The following is an 18,240-nucleotide window of genomic DNA, read 5'->3' as shown; positions in this document are numbered from 1 at the left end:
CAACCCTTTCAGTGAAGAAGTTCTTCCTAACATCTAGCCTAAAACTCCCCTGGCTCAACTTAAACCCATTCCCCCTCGTCCTGTCACCAGGCACGTGGGAGAACAGGCCAACCCCCACCTCGCTACAGCCTCCCTTGAGGTACCTAAAAAGAGCGATAAGGTCGCCCCTGAGCCTCCTCTTCTCCAGGCTGAACAAGCCCAGCTCCCTCAGCCGCTCCTCGTAGGACTTGTTCTCCAGGCCCCTCACCAGCTTCGTCGCCCTTCTCTGCACCCGCTCAAGCACCTCGATGTCCTTCTTGTAGCGAGGGGCCCAAAACTGAACACAGTGCTCGAGGTGCGGCCTCACCAGAGCTGAGTACAGGGGGACGATCACCTCCCTAGCCCTGCTGGTCACGCTGTTCCTAATACAAGCCAGGATGCCGTTGGCCTTCTTGGCCACCTGAGCACACTGCTGGCTCATATTCAGCCGACTATCCACCATCACTCCCAGGTCCAAGCAATTTCCAGGCAATTTATAAAATTTTAACCTCGTTACAGTTCAAGCATGAAATTAAAACCCACAACAGTGTTGACATCACCGTCATTAACAGAATTATGCAGTTTTTAAACAATACAGCTTGCTTCACAAGAAGGGTGTTGGAAATTCAGCAAAGCAGGAGAACTCCAGTAATAGGAGCTGCGGTCAATACTGAAAGTGCTTTGCTGATACAGCCTACCAGCATAAATTTCTTACAGTGGGAGTTCAGTTTTAGATTCAGACACCTAAAGACTAGGTATCAGTGATCCCATTAGTGTAAGCAAACACGTTTAAAAGAGAAGTAACATACATCTTGGAAAGACAGTGCAGCTGTATGAACAAATCAGTTCATCCTAAAATAAACACCCACAAGTAGTGAGCTGAACAGCTCTGCTCTGGTAACCATACTGACTATATCTCCTTTGCTCATAATGGGACATCAGCCACCTAGTTCAGTTTAGAAACTTAGACATTCATCTCTCTCTCAAGCCGAATTGTATACTCTACAAATATCAAAAGAAAGGACAAGAAAAGGCCTTCCTGGGTATTAAAGTCAAACCAAATAATCTTTTTATTTTTGTCTATTTTTAAAAATGAAATTATGGTTAACATTTTTTCCCCCCAACTCTAACAAAGAATATTATTACTGTTAAATAAAAAAATTGCTGCAGTACTTCAGGATTTTCTGATCTGATTTTATGGTTCTAGGAAGAATGATTTTCATTTCAACCAATACTACATACAATTTGATTCTTAAGGAACGTACAGAAAATCACTTCACTTATCGCAGACATTCTGCTGTGATCCTCATGTTAAGTATTACTATTTTGAATATGTTTTCAGATGTCTTAGTTGTCATTGAACTCACTGTCAGGCTACAATTCATTTGGATTTTTTCCCTATTCAGCATTTTTATTCTGACAATTTGAGCCAAAAAAGCATTTTCTATTGAAAACCACAAAGCCAGAGACTGTTATAAAAACCACTTGAGATCTCCTTAAAAATAGGTCAGAGGAGTCAGTGCAAAATTGTGGAAACTTGAAATGATGTAAAATGATACCTTCTAAAGTTACAAGTATGCTTTTCTGTTGCCATGAACTTGTAATTTTCCGGTGTCCCAGTCATACTAATTAAATGTATAATTTCTACATGCGAGTTTCTCTAATAGAATACTTGACCAACCTTTCAAATTATTATACGTACATAACTACAAATGACATTTTTAAATTGGAAAACACCTCTCAATATTTTTTATTTATAAATACACACATGTTCAAAATATACAGGAAAAGAAGTAAGGATTAATTTTTACTGGATAGATCAAAAGAACTTATAATAGAAAAGTTTGTCAGGGAGCCTTGTCTGTTTTAACAGCAACATTTCACATTAAAAAGGAAACAGTTCTACTTACCAATAAACTTGCATAAAATGATGTTTCAATTAGCAAATCTATGACTAAGTAGATTTAATTTCCTTTAAATATATTAAAATGTTGCATACTACCACAATAAAAGGCTAATAAATATGTAATCAAGAAGTAATGACAAAACGCAATAAAATTTTGGCCAAATGTGAACTTAATTCAATCCTCTATTCATAGGACAATAAAGTCCAGTGATGAGTACAGTGGTGTACTCTCTCTCATTTCTGAGGCACAAGCCAAATGAGGAAAAAATCTAGTAGATGAATTGAATTAGAATAGTTTCAGTTTTCTCACTGTCCAAAGGTAGTGTTCTCCAGAACCAGTCTCTTTCAGTTTACCAGCATTAAGAGAATTATGGACAGTGCTATAGACTTAAAACAAATAAATATAAGATCAGTTGTCCCATTTGCTGTCTTATCATCCACTCTTGAATAAATAGGGTAAAGGAGCATGTCAGAAAACTAACATTTTCTGATCTTGTTGGTAAGGTGTACAACATGTAAAGCTATGAAAATTTATTTCTTATCATTCCCTTTCTCAGTTTCCTCTTTGGAAATGTAGTGTCCTATTAACACAGTCAAAACATTTCTCAAGAATCACTGGCTTCCTTGGATGGAAATAACAGAAAAATAAAGAACATTAAAAACTTACACAGTTCTTCTCTGTCAAGTGACTGTGCCCCACCTCCGAACAGGCCTTTAAAGAAACCCCTATTTGGTGCTTCTGGTGTTTCTACAGGAGTGAAGAGCTCACCCAACATTTCCTTTGCAATAAAGAGATACAACAAGGCATACATCATTTCACACACAGATTAACGAAATGTTCTGTCATTTCAAACATTTAGTTTGTGGATTTGAATTTCAAAATAAATGTTTTAATAGGTATCTGACTTTGCAGTAGGCAGTCAATGCTACTTAGCAAATAAAAAAAATAAAAACTTATTAGGAAATCTGTCCAGACCATCTGTTCATATAGTTGCAAGCTTATAGCTCAAGAATATTTGAGTAAAGCTGTATTTTCCTCTCAACTTGGCCAACACTTCTGATCTTGTTTTGTTGAAACTGTATCCACAAATATTCATATCCACAGGTTGCAAAGCAGAATTTGCATAATGTATTTCTGCTATATCTGTATCCTATACAACTTTGAAGCTGAAGCATTGTAGCAAATCTGCTTGAATTCTTAGTACCCCTGGAACATAATAGTTTCCTTCAAGTACCTTAAGTTAGCAATCTCCACTTTAGTCTGCATGCATCTCCACCAGCTTCATTTGAACAAGAATTGTGCGCATGTTAAACGTGGAAGAAACTGTTTCAAATACAGGAGTATGGATGAAACAGTACAATATAAGAGTGGGGGAAATTCATCCTGAGTTTGACTCTACAGTGAGAAAAATCAGAGCATGGTAGTTGAAGTGCAGCTTTGTGAGGAATATAATTACTGTAAGCACTGTGAATTTAAAACAGACTTGGAGGATAGCCATGTTAGAAGATAGTAAATTTGTTTTTATTAATTACCTGGAGATTTTCACATGTTTCTTGACTGTAGGTGAGCCTCTGTATTTCAGTTGGTGAGACAAGATAGAGTGCTTGTCCATTATTGGTGAAGCAGAATGTCCTGGCTATTCGCATGTTGGTGAGTGGCAGGTAATACACATCCAACAGTGGCCTTAAACTTGGCAAACTTAAGAAAGAATAAATAAATTAAAAAAATGTAACAGGATTATCTATTATTGATCAAATGGTTCATTTTTAAAGCACACTATTTTCCTCCTCACTATTTGAATAAGTACAACAAACACAGGATATCATTTAATGCAGTTAGGAAAAAATTCAAAACAGAACTATGCAATCTTCCAGTTAGCACCTCAACAAGAAAAAACAGACATCTGCAACAGCTGCATGTGAAAGCACCATTTAAATGATACTCTGAGTATATATATCACAGGTACACTTAAAGTACTATTCAGTAATTACTAATTAAATATTTTAATACCTGCTTTTTTTTTTTTTCTTTCATAAACAATTAAATACCCTGCCTCTTCTTTCAGATGAAGATTTTCTTCTTGAATAAAACCACAGGTCTGAAAGAACTGTTCGTATAATGCAGGAAAATACACAGGAGGAGTGCTTTCAAAGGATGACAGAATTCAGTAATTTCAAACGATAATTTTGTGAATTTATGCCCACCTGTTTTTTTTTTTTTTTCCCTGAGTGTATATTTAAGAGGAAATCCTCTTAAATCAAGGTTTTGCTTACCTTATATTTTCTGTTTCTGCATATGGAACTGCAGTACTTACTGCATCAGGCTACTAAAGAACAGATGCAACGCACTCATGCTGTAATAATGCTCAAGCTACCAAACATTCCTCTCCCTCAAAGAAATACTAAATGCATGGATAACTTATGTCTTAATGAATGGAACCCAAAATGAACCCCTACCTCAAAAATATTATTTGTGAAATTTCTGTAAAAATAGAATTTACACAAAATGTTAACTGAAAATCTATCGACAATATATTAAGCAGCTTCTGCTGCAGATATCATCTAAGATTACTAGTTCTAAAGACTTAAGAAAGCAGGACAAAGTGAAGCTGGAACTAATGATAAAGTTAAAAAATATAGTGATAGCAACAATGATCTGCCTCCCCCCCCGCCCTTTAGTACGACACTGAAATTTCTAAATGTTAAGCTTGCGTTTTACAGACTGTGTATTGTCCAATAGCAGGAAAAAGGAAAGAGTAGATACCTGCAGAACTTTCCTCTAAAGTCATGTTAAGAAATAAAAAGCAGTATTTTCCTGTAAGCACATCATCCAGCTATGACACATCTGCACTGCTTGTATGTAAAATAGGAATATTCCTAGACTGAAGAGGGAACTGCTTTGCCTCAAACTGCTGGAAGCATCAAATAATCCTTACAGCTTTGAGAGAAATCATGACAATATTAGGTCACATAGGACAAGCATGGCATTAATGACAGCATTTTCAGAGTATCAAACAAACCTGTAGCGGAATGGTCTTACCTAAATTTATATCTGTAGATAGGCATTGGGCATCTTGGACATGACAGTGCTCTGACAACTTTACACAAATGGCAGCAATTTCATGCTTATGAAATATCCTCTTAGATAGGTCCAAATCCCTTGGCAAGCAAGTGTAGCTGCCACCAGAAATTACTATTTCTGAAATAAATTCATGTTGTTCTAAATAAACTCATGACAAGAAGTCATGTCAGGGCAAGGTTGTCATAGGAGCCAATCAATTCAATATTTATAATTTAGCACCTACTTCTCAATGCAAAGTTCATTAGAAAATAATTGATCCTGAGAAAAACAGGATTTGTTTGAATATACGGAACATGAACGTTACCAAATTCAGCTTCAATTATGGAAAAAGCAATACTTGCCCTGCAAACAAACAAGATGAGCAGCATTTTCTAGAGATGTTTAGAATGTATGTTGGGGTATAGATCAACAGAGTTACCAACAGACTTAAAAATAAAGACCTACTTTTTAAGTTATGATATGAAACAGCTTTAGTTTTATTCCTAGAAGCTCCCTGGAGAAATGAATATCTTTTTACAGAATTTCCCAAGCTTAGTACTTGATATTTGCAACTTTTAAAATGATCTTTTAGGAATTGTACTGGCACAATTTTGAGTGCCATATTCCACATTCATCTTACCATTAGCCACGAATAAAATATAGGTGCAAGGATATAGGTATATACAGTCTTCTCCCCCCTCCTACTGCTACTCAGAATAAAACTGCATTTGCAAATACGCAAGAGAAAGGACAGGTAAAAGTTACAAAAGTGACCTTCAAACATTACTTTTACGCATGTTTAAATTAATAACTTAAACCTCTTAATTTAGATGATTTTTCTATACTGCAACTGTCATCAATTTGACCTTTATAGCCTGAGTTTAAGGCCTTTGCGACATGAGCAAGCTACAGAACGAAACAGTAAGCTCAAGACATGATTGAGAAGCAAACAGAACTGTAACAGCTGCACAAAAAACATGCAGAGCTATGATTAGCTAAAGGTCTAACTTAAAGCAGTTTCCTCCATCAAGGAGTAAGCTCATGTTTGAGACAATCTTCATGAGTTCAAGGACTTATAATCTGTTGAATTGCTCTAACTTGAGTTAGCGATAAATAATAAGAATATATAATCAAAGGTATCCTGGCCAGATGTTAGAGGTTCATCAACACTGAGGTGAATGTACATTTATTTTATTGACATTATTCTGGAAAAATAACTTGAGTTTTATCTAACTTAAGACTCATTTTTTACTTATATATATATATGTACATCTTACTATCAAGGAGGTCTTACCTAAAAGTCATAATATGTCCATTGGCACAGAAACATGCAAGGCAGATACTGTTACTCAATGACACTATGTCTCCACGAAGAACAAAAGAAGTCTCTGTTATGTTTTGCTTATAAATACAGTTCTGGGATGGCAGTGAGATAACTTTTGCTTGCTTTTCAGAACATATCACTGCATATTGGTTTTCACTGATTTCCTGAGAGGAAGAGGGGGACACTGAAACAGGTCGTCGCTTTTTCAATTTATCTTTTTCATCTTTATCTTCAGGAACATTGTGTTCTCTCCAGGGCTCATGTGCTGGTGAGACTAAGGATCCTGTGGTATCCAGAAAAGCCATTCTCAAGATTGCCCCTTTTAGCCTCAGGATGGTTCCTAAGAAACAGAAGTTGAGAAGATATCTAAGTTGAATTTTAAATATAAAAGATTTCTTTATGAAGTTAGCAGAATGAAAGCTAAACAAGAACTTAGACTTGCCTCAACAAAACAGAAGAAAAACCTTTGGATATTAATCTGAAAACCAATGAAGCATGTGCAAGTGCACATACCTATTCAATAAGATGCTATACCAGTTTTCAAAATTTAAGTGTCCGAATATGCTCCATTAACATCAATAGTAATGTATTTATTAAAATAATAGAGCTGGAATGCATATTTGTAACAAAGTTTACAAACATGCATCATGTTCTGCAATGACGTTGTAGTAGGAAAGCTAAATCTATGCCTAACAGCACATTATTCAGTGTTTACCTTTATTTAGGCAACAGTCTGAAAACCATTAAGACATCATTACAACAAAATCAGTTGCTGCATATCAGTAAAACAAGATCTCTCAGTAAATCACAGGAATACTTCATCATTAGTATTTAAACCATTAAAATACACAGCCCTTAATTTTTATTTATTTTTCCCATGATTCTGTAGAACTGAAAGTTTCCTACCATGCTACTGAAGAAAAAACAATATACACGTCTTCTCTACTGTCTCTGTTTAACTATTGCCATCCACTACATTAAAATGAGAACGTCTACTTTTCTCAACAGATATACTTTGATTTTTTTTCTTTTAATATTATGAGATTATATTCTCAACTCTGGAACATTAAAATTCTGATAATAAAAGTAACCAATCTATATTGTTAACCTTATTAGCTAGATCAATGAAGTATATATTAGTTTCCAATTACTCTGTAGCTGAGAAAAATAGTTTCTTAACATAATAAAATAAAAGCATGAGAAACAACAGCAATATTTATCTTTAGGCTGTACTCTGCTTTCTACTCACCACTAGGAGAAACAATTACTGGCTGAAGAAGTCTTTGCTCTCCTCCTGGGGGTAGGTTCAGTACAATGACAAGCACTGTACCTAGGGTGGTCCCAACCCACAGGCACGGGGAAGGTGATGTATCAGCTTTTCTTGTGAAAGTCTCACAAAAATGAAGAGCTGAAATTGCCTCACGTGACTCTTTATCAATGCTAGTTACACTAGAACTCCTGGATCGACTGAAAGAATTGTCTTTGACATCTGAAAACAGATAGGTATTAATTAGGAAGAGCAAAATGCAGGAATTAAAAAAATTGAGATCACCTTTTAGTTTTGTTCTTTCGTATGTTTTATACTACTGCTTTTTATTACTACTTTATTCTTCCTTAATCATATTTCTACTATGATTTTTCCTTAATCATTTTTTTTGATTCTATTTCCAACAAAGCACCCAATCTTTCTTCGCAGAGGTAGTGATCAAGTAATTGCCATGAATGACTTATCACAGAATGGTTTGGGTTGGGAGGGACTTTAAAGACTATCTTCTTCCAACCCCCCTGCCAGGGGCAGGGACACCTTCCTCTAGACCAGGTTGCTCAAAGCCCCATCCAGCCCAGCCTTGAACACCTCCAGGGTTGGAACATCCACAGCTTCTCTGGGCAACTTGCTCCAGTGCCTCACTATTTCTTTCTTACTAGTATCAAATCTAAACCTGCTCTTTTTTAGTTTAAAACTGTTATCCCTTAACCTGTCACTACACTATAAAGCATACTGAACATTTCTGCCTTCTAGAGACAAAGAGTAAAAGTTATCATTAAACAACAGGAGTTAAAAAAAAAAATTATAAAAAACTGTCAATTAGCTCATTGATCAGATAAAAAATGGCAAACAGCTTAATGATTTTTTTTTTTAATATTTAACTATTTTAGTTTCAGAAGGACAGGGACAACCAGACATCATGATTACACAACCTGTAATGACTTACAATATTGTCCCACTTCAGGAAACTGCATGAGTTTTCATAGGCCATTTGCACACACCTGAACTTTTAGTAAGAGAAACATCAAATGCTACCAAATGCCACTTGGCACTGCTATGAAAAGCTGAAGATCTCCTTTTTGAATACAGTACAATATGTCAGTAACACTTTTCATCGGGATGTCTTAGTCTTTTTGCTTGGCAAATACGGTTCTTTTAACAGAAAGTTAATTAGCATATTAACAAAAAAATTAAAAACAAACCATGCTGCTCTATGCTAGCCGTGTGTTGTCTGTAGCTGTGGTGATACTTAATACAGCAGCATGTCTGAAGTTATCTGTGCACTCCAAATTAATGCTTTACTTTCTCAATGCGTCATTCCACAATTTTAGCACGAGACAACACTTCCCAGTAAAGTCTGGTACACTTTGTTTATATCACGACTTCCTAAAACTAAATTATTATTTTAGATCTTCAGGTGGTGCACGGAACATTTCTTAAGCAGGATTATGAAGTGAAGAGCAACGTTTAACTGCATACGTACTAGAAGTATCAATATGGTAATTTCATTAAATAATTGCAACTTTTCTACAAAGAACACCCAACATGCATTTGAAAAAATCTTACAAACTAGATTTCAGCTGACAAAATACAGACACGTAGACAATATAAACAGTGAAACTCTCAGGAGAGATTTGTCTCATTCCAACAAGGATAGAAAAATTATTGTCCTGCCTTGTTTTTATTTTATTTAATTCAAATGTAAAACATCAATCATAAAAATAAACTAGGTCAACCACTCATATGCTGACATCTCAAGTTTTCATATTTAAAAACATTGCCTAGGAAAAACATCAAATCCAGGATAAAATGATGAAAATCCTTTTATATTTTTTTTAATGACCACAACCTTGTACAATGCTTGTTCCTTCAAGTTTGAATATTTATTGGCTTTTTGTTTTTTTCCAACTGTAACAGATTAATCACTCTGAATATAATCATACATTTGAATTTTGCTGACACTAAAATACATATTTGCAAAAAAGGCATAAATATTCTGTAAACCAAATTAAGGCCAAAAAACCTGGAATATATTGGTATATTCAGAATTTAAAAATGCAAACCAACTGTAAACCATCTGCATGAATAAAAGATAACTCAAATCCTAGCATCTCACTAGAACATGGGACTACATTAATTATACCCCTTTGACTAACAATTTGAGAACATACTTTCTATACTCCTTATTTCAGAAAAGATCCTTCTCCTCTTCCTGAGAAAGATACAATTACTGCAACAGGCATAAGATGTACTTTTCTTCAGTTGCAGCTGGTTGAACATTTGAAAAGCATGTGTACAAATTCCAGAAGTATTGGAACAGACAGGGAAACACAGAAATTAACTAGCCAAACAATACAGGCATTGTAGAGAGTGGACAACTCATTCAAAGAGAAGAACTGGGAGTGAAAGATTTAACTGCATTAGTGCATATTCTTTATCCTGAAGTCAGGCAAGAATCTAATTTCTTAATAGATTAGTTTTGAATGAAGAGGAAGTTACAATAGTGTGACTACAAAACCACTTCATCAGAAGGAAGGAAAGATGAGCCTCTTCTAAGCAACTAAAGCTAGGACCTAGTGGTAATGGTACCTTAATCATCTGGGTTGCAACATTGAAAAACAATAGTATAATGCAGACTACAGTATGCTTAAGACAATTTCTATTTTAGGAATTGAAAGATAAATATAGAAGCACAATTTGTTTTGGCTACTTAGAGAGAACGGGGAGTAGATCAAAGATTTAGACACAAAAGTATTTTGAAAGAACACAACCATGAAAGAGTAAATGTGATCAAGGTTCAAGAAGCCATGGAAGAAAATGAGAGAAAATATGGATAATGAACTTGTGAGAAAGACATTTCAGAGCTGTGTCCTAGATCCAGTACATATGGTCACCTAAGTGACAAAAAAAGTACAAGCAAGCTGAGTCACTGAAGAACCCTATGCAAAAGCTATTCCACTAGCAGAAAAGATGGTAAGTCAAATAAAAACAGACTTATCATTGCCTAAGGAAGTTATTTACAGACCTGAAAATCTAAGAATTCTATACAGAACAAAATGAGGTGTGTAAGTGCAGACAGCTACACATGGGGTGAAGTCAAGCAAAACCAAAGACTACAACTAGAGTAGTAAAGAAATACACCTGAAGTGAGTTGAACAAAAAAGCTCCATTATTTCATTAGAACAGCAAATATTAAATCATGTAAAGAATGCTGGCAATTTTAGCATTAGAAGATACTGTTTTAGCATTCTCTTTTCTCCTTGCTCCAATTAAAAAACAAACAAACAAACACAACTATGCACTTATTGCTATTGAAGAATTTCAAGTAAAAACAACAGTAGAAATAGAATGAATTTGATAACATTTAAGCATAAATGCATTCCAGTTTGCAAAGGCTGATCAAGTTCACCCTAAGCTGAAATTATCCCTAAACTGTCAGTAAAAGTAGTAAGGAAGAACAAACACACAGTGAAAAGACAAACGAATTTTTTGTGTTCCTTAGTGCTAATGATGCCATGTTTAAATCATTCTAGTGCTACACAGAAGACCTTTAGAAAGACGAAGAAAAACTCAAAGTCCAGAGGCAATTAACAGAAGCCAGTCTAGATTTAGACAATGTAACTTAAAAGTAGCTTGATTTTGTTAAAAACTAAAACAAACCTAAACCTATCTGCAAAAATGAATATTAGCATGTGATGACAGCTTTCAACAGCATAAAAGATGAACTAGCAAGGAGAAACAACAATAGCTATCCATGTTCCTTGTGGAAAGGACAAGAAAAAAAGCTAAGTTAATATGGAAGCAAGGACTATTGTTTGAATAACAGGAAATTTGTTTAACTGGCTATAAAACACAAACTTTGTCTGGTATTTTTCTAGAAACTTATTTATTGGAGGCTCATGAATGAGAGGTTAAGCTGGCAGACACCTGGATCCTTGCCATAGCAATGGATTAAAGGATTTCTGAGGGTTTCTTCCAGCTTCACATTTCTCTGAGCAGAGCAAGCTGTAATGTAAATCAGGGTGGTCTAACTCTTAAGTTTCAGGATATTCCAGTGCCATCAACTCTTCCCTTGCTGATAGCAAGGGTTGTCAAATACACGGTTCTCCAGCTGACAGTCCGATCCTGATCTGTTTTCTGCTGGGGTTGTACAGGGGATTCTGCTGCAAGAGGGGAAAGGGAACTGTGGCAGACAGAAGGCAGCTTTCATATACAGGCTACATCTACTGCTGTAGGTCTACAGCTGTCCCTGATCATTTTTTTCTCTAAAATGCTGGATCTGCTCTACAAGCTGGTAGTCAACTTTTGATGAAAAAGCTCTAAAAAAAAAAAAAAAAAACCCTATTCATTTGTATGTTGTTTTAGTTATGCAAAACATTTAGCATTACAAACTTCACAACTTATTTGCTTATTATGTAAAAAGGTATTGTACTTTTTCAAGGAAATTGAAATTCTCAGACTGGCCATCTACCCAGCAAACAGCTGTATGTTATTTTCATTTATGGAGAGTGGTCACAAGACAATTACTATTTGTAAAAAGCATCCAACTATTTGCTGAGCAGACCTCAACATATCCTGTTGTTCCCAAGATACTGCATTTTTCAATTTAAAATATATCAGATGGTTTTAAACAGGCAAGCAATTTTCCTTATAATAAATTACCTGCTTATTCAACACTTTTTCTATCACAGCACTATTTTGAAAGTAGGAGTGACAGATGCCTAAAAATTATGACAAAAATGTGATAAGCCATGTACAAAATTTGCAGGCTTACCTTATGATGACAGCAATGACATTTTGTGCCTGAGAGCCCCCAAGGAGAGTGGAATTAAAATTTTAGTTCTACACTTCAGATAATGCAACTCAGTCATGATAGTTTACATAAGTAAGGACTCTTTAATGTATGCACACTCTGCAAAACAGTTTCAATAAAGATAAAATCAACTATGTAAACTTACCTAAATCAGGCTTTAACTCAGTTGGCAAACTTAGCTTCCTGGACATCTTTGCTGAAAAGTGAAGTATATCTTTTTTTTAAAAAGAATAAACATAATTCTGCTGGCCTTTATTTGCTGCTTTCCAAACATTTAATAAATTATTCTTCATTACATTAACTGCAGTACTTAACAGGATTTCTATTAAAGCAGAGCCCAACTTTCACAAGTGAAGGGTGCAAAGTAGAACGTGGAAGATACCGCTGTCTTCAAATACAGCATTTTATTACTCTTGCCCAACTTCATTTCCCCTTAGACTTCTGAATGAACTTGATGGATTGGATGAATTTTGCTTTGGCTCAAACTCAAATTTTGTCTCTTTGGGTAAGAGAAGATAATTCAGACTCAGTTACTGCAAGACTATACACTGAAGTTTTCAGAAATTGAACATCCCCTCCACTCTTCTTCTGCCCTACTTCCTGATCACACCTGAGATACTTCAAAAAAGAAATCAGATGAAATTTTAATTGCTCTAAAATGTAACAGGTAAGAGTACATGTGTAAAATAAGCTAGTAATCTGAGATGTAATCAGCAATCTTAAAAGAATGAAATTACAAGGAATAATTATATATGATCAGCAGCATACAAATGTAACATGCAAAAAAGTCAGATTTCAACAGTACTGGTCATGTGAAAAGTAGAGCTTGATATCATCACTGACACAGAGAATTCTGTTTGTAGGAACAGAAATCTTATGGCTTATTTAAAATGCAGTATTATGCTAACAAACATTGATAAAGTAATAGTCACTAGTAGACTTGTAGCCATACATCCTTCATCTTTCTTTTAACAAGTAGTAGAAGGAATAATTTTGATATAGCTTAACTTCTAGACCAGGGCTAGAATTTGAATTTCTCAGCCACATGCTATATCATTTAGTTCTTCACTGTCTTTTAAGGGTAATACTTCTCCACCTAAATAGATGTTGGATACCCGTCATTAGGCAGATTGAATCTTGCTTATTCTCTGTTAAAAATGGGAGTTCGCTTATTGTAATTATCTTTTTTTTTTTTTTTTTTTAACAGAAATCATTGTTTGCAACATGTCCTGAAGAAGAGTACATGATTTAAAGTTACTTCCACTCCTTCAAAAGGAGAAGTACTTCATTGTATCATCAATTATGCTCATCAATATTACAAATGCTAGTTATCTGAATGGTTGAACAGTTTTATTCCTGTCATACATTATGAAAATTTGAGAGTAAGGCTCCAGAAATAATCTTCTCATTTCCTTCACATGTCATTGTTACAAAGTATGTCCTGTTCAAATTAAATTCAACTCAGACCACAATGCTAGTTATTTTAACCTACTTTAGTGCAGGCTGAAACGGAAAAGGGTGCTGCACCTACATGCTTTCTACCCTCACAGCCTTGCATTGGCATCTGCCTGGCTTAATGATGAGGCCAAAGCTCATCTTCAAGAAGTTTTTGCCAGAGGTTGTTTTCAGCAAGACTGACTTGTTTCAGATCAGTGCTCAGCTATACATATGGTAAACTGTGGTACAACACTGCACTAATTACAATGAACCCTTTTTTCTGCTGTCAGCTTGAACTTGCATCAGCTTGGTGCAAGAACATGGAACCTCATCTGGAATTAGGAGTTATAAGACAGGTGTTCCTCATCATAAGATTTATTTTCTGTTTTGGACGTGTAAATCATAAAAAGCTGAGATACTGAACAAAAGCTGAAACATGCACACAAAAATTGATCTGGTCTTGGCTTTTCACAGCTTTTACCATGTGTGAATATCAGTAATGATTAGTTTATTTAATCATTTTAAAGACTAGAGTGGTTATTTTTGGCTTCTCAGATCAAAGTGTTTAACAATTTTAACTCAGAAAAAATGGCAAGAAACACAAGGTATAAGGCAACAGGTCATACAAATACAGGTTCGTGTGTCAGATCCTAAGAGTCAATCCCTACTTTTGGCTTTTTTGTTCACTAGTAAAAGGCCAGCTGCATGGTCTAGGTTGACAGGGTAAAACAAATCTGCCCAGCATCTTCTTCAGTACATACTAAAAAATGCCTCTCATTAATAGGACTACAGGATACAAGAGGTAAGACTATCATTGCTAGAAATCATGAATTAACATTATCAAGAAAACTTACAGCTCAAAACATATTTCAATGTGTCAAAAGCCTCAATAATTCCAATGTAAATAAACAAGAGCCTATTTAAATAGCAGTACTGCCATCTTGTGCTTAAAGAGAGAAGTGCCTGAAGATGCAATAAGAAAATAGGAATATTTCACCAGCCAAATCGTTTTTTAACAGTACTTGGTATAATAAACTGCTTGCATTCATATGTGGCTTATAGTTTACAATAGTTTTAAGAAAATTCAGTTTTTCCATGACTTAGATGAAAAACAGCAATACTGCCAGACAGCTAGAGAACTACCACATAAAAGATAATGATCAGGGAAAAGGAAAGGAAACAGGATTGAGATGTCAGTGTCCGGCTTTTGACTCTATTTGTAGAACAGGTGATGTCAACTGCCCCTTCTGAGTGTAACTGACCTCAAGTAGCAGCTGTGATGCCACTGCTGAATACCTCTGCCCCATTTACAACCAAGGCTGCCTTTCTGCAACCAGCGCAAGACAAGGAGTCAGACTAGGGAATAATTCTGCTTCTCTTGCCTCTGCTTAGACCTACACTTTATACTTCTCTAAATTAGAAAACCTGAAGTTGTACATAGGCCACATACATACATTATTTTGCTTATTTATATAACTAAACGTATATTATGAAAATATGAGATTAGAGAACTGTCCAAGAACAACATCCACGATTCTTGGAGATTTCTCATATGTCAGTCTTGAAGTGGTAAAAAAAAATAAAATAAAAGGTTAGCTTTGCACACTGTGCTATTTTTCAGTATAGCAGGCTCAACCAATTCAACGAAGAAAATCTGAAGACTACCTGAGACATATCTCAACTGTCAACAGGAAGCTATGGCTTAAAGTAATAGTTATATCTTATTTTGCAGTATGTTACCCTGAGCTACTTTACAAAACATTACATTGTATAGCACATTAGTTTGAAAGCTGTAAACTGTTTTCTCATATATTCCCTATTCAAGGAAACAGTCAAAACCCTCTACTAAAAAAAAATCCTTTAAACCTAAAATAAAGTAAGACGAGTATCTTGGTGTTTTGACAGACAAGAGAATAGTTTACATGAAGCATAATTCATTTAACATTTAATGAGAAATATCTAACCAGCCTTGAATTTTCTTTCTTGCTAGTATTTTACACATACTCAAGTTCCTATGTGATTCAATGTTTGACAAATGCATAAAAGGAAAAATTTAAATTACCAAATTTCATGATGCTTAAAGAATCAAATACTGTACTGGTGACAGTTAAAGAAATAGATTATCAATGCTGAGATGTCTAAATTTGTTAGAAGAATAATGAAGTCATTTTATAACAGAATGCCTGAATCAGACAAAATATTAAAACGCTGGAAAAAAACACTGGCATTTGGGCATCTGAGAACTTAACCTTTGATTCTGTGAAAATGGAATTAAAAGTCAATGACTTTAGCATTGTTTGGCAATTTTAGTTGTACACTTCATAATGTGAAAAGCCTTATGTTAATGGTAACAGCTATGAGTACAGAAATTTTGAATTGCAATTACTCTGCTTAGATCTGCCTAATGATATCATTTGCAATTGTTCTTAAACTTGCAGATTGCAAAAAAGAAATAAAAATTATTTTACTGAAGAATGCAGTCTGAAATAATTATAGCGGTATTGAAGTCTACAATATTTTTGAAGTCTACAATAACTTCACTAGAGCTTCTTACAGAAATGGATGTTGTAATACCTCAAGTTCTGACCAGATTCATATTGATATATTAAGTCACATACCAGTCATTGTACCAAATACTTTACTGACACAAACATGTAAAACAGCTAAAGATATTGCTTCAGCTGGAATCAGATCACAATGCCTTTCTACAAAAATTACATGGTCTTAGACGTGAAATACCTATTTTTTTCTCTTTACGTCTAACGCACTTTTCAACAGTAATTCACAGAACATGACTTACGTTTTCAAATGTTTGTCATTCCCAAGAGAAATGTTTGCATCACATAACAGCCAGAGTATTTTCTATAAATTCCTAGTTGGTTAAACCAAGTATCTCCTTGTATCTAAGTTAATTGCAACTATTCTGAAGTTCACCCCAATGCAAACGAAGGGGAAACGTGACCCTAAAGCCACATATTAACAATAGACCTTTGGATAGGTACATCTGCATTTTTTTTTTTCCCTCCTAAATACTCGTAAAGACAAAGCTGAAACGTTGGTTCATGAAACATTTGCATTTTAACTTATTTATCCTACTGTTGCAATCTTTGATGGTTTTGGATCCTTTAATGAAGTAAGAACCCTTGCCTGATACTGTCACTAATGATACATATCAATGGAAATGAAGATGCTTCTATATAAAAACTTCAATAAAATGATTTAATTGACAATGGTTTCATATTTCTAAATGGATGCATTTTCTGTTACCACCTTACAGGCCTATCACTGAAATTAAATTATTTCTGTCTTTGTCAGCAGTTTTCTCTCACTGTTCACATCTGACAAAAAACACAGGGGTGATATTAACAGTGACTGAAATTAACTATGTAAACTATTCTTTTTATTTGTAACCCATTTTGACAGGTTGTATTTCACACATGGATAAAGACCTGAAAGTACTTGAACTGATTGCATGATATGCCAGTGCAAAAAGCTATGACCATGCTACATACACACAAAATCATTCCTGTGAACACAGTTGATCGTAAATTGTGTTCTTTCATACAACGGTGTGAAGATAATGACAGAAAGTAGCACTCACATTTTACAAAACTTATTTTCCATTCACATTTAGCTGACAATTCCATTTAAAACAACGAAAATGCAAAAACATGCAACTATTAGCACCAAAGAAGTGGCATAGCATTTTGCCTTATTTTACATATACCGAAGAGCGTACAATATAAGTTCAGAAAGTCATGCAGAGGAAAGATGCTGGGTATAAGGTATAGAAAACATAGTAGTGGAGAAAAAACAAGATCATTCCTTGCACAGCATCCAACTAACGGAATGCAGATGAAATAATTACATTTCTTCAGACTTCCATTACACTGTGCAAGGTACACAATCAAAGTAAGGGCTGACTGGGAAACAGTTATGAATTACACATCCAATGCATTCATTATGGCCTCAGCTCTGCATGTAACTTACACCCAGAAGAAGGCATTGCTTGTAAACATTATGCTATTTTAGCTGTGAAAAACATTCACACTTTTTTTGAAAGGCTTCAAGCTGAAACAGATGTCAACAGTTCTATAGAATTATCATTAGCATGTTTTATTAATACCATAATATTACTCTTTTAAAAAAGGGAAAAATAAAGTAATGCTCCAACACATTATAAGACCTCATATCTTGTGCAAAAAAATAAGTTTAGAAGAGACTGCTTTGGGACTAAAGGAAAATACCTCATCAACAGGCACTGACCTAACATGCACAAGATTAAGTGTTGTTTTTCTCAGAAGAACTGAACATAAGCTTCCAGTTAGCCAGAATCCTTTAGGAGAACATATCAATGAATATTCATGTAAACCATGCTCAAGTTTTTCCAATTATATAATTTAATTGACATAAT

The 18,240-nt window shown here is 34.9% G+C and overlaps 1 protein-coding gene across 8 annotated transcripts in view; it reads right to left on the bottom strand.

Moving 5' to 3' along the window:
• Positions 1 to 18,240, bottom strand: part of STXBP5 (syntaxin binding protein 5) — a 105,881-nt gene that overhangs the window by 3,462 nt on the left and 84,179 nt on the right. For 5 of the 8 annotated variants that reach the window (XM_084512516.1, XM_084512515.1, XM_084512517.1 and 2 more), the window contains 5 exons: positions 12,535 to 12,585; positions 7,559 to 7,798; positions 6,280 to 6,649; positions 3,458 to 3,623; positions 2,592 to 2,703 (listed from right to left, as the gene is read on the bottom strand). In XM_084512516.1, coding sequence (XP_084368642.1) covers positions 2,592 to 2,703; positions 3,458 to 3,623; positions 6,280 to 6,649; positions 7,559 to 7,798; positions 12,535 to 12,585 — 939 coding nt within the window. The remainder of the gene's footprint in view (positions 1 to 2,591; positions 2,704 to 3,457; positions 3,624 to 6,279; positions 6,650 to 7,558; positions 7,799 to 12,534; positions 12,586 to 18,240) is intronic. The other 3 variants (XM_084512518.1, XM_084512521.1, XM_084512522.1) reach the window with 1 other exon arrangement.

Source organism: Aythya ferina (assembly GCF_964211825.1).
Source record: "Aythya ferina genome assembly, chromosome: 3".
In the NCBI taxonomy this organism is placed as follows: Eukaryota; Metazoa; Chordata; class Aves; order Anseriformes; family Anatidae; genus Aythya; species Aythya ferina.
This window is presented reverse-complemented; position numbering and strand designations above follow the sequence as displayed.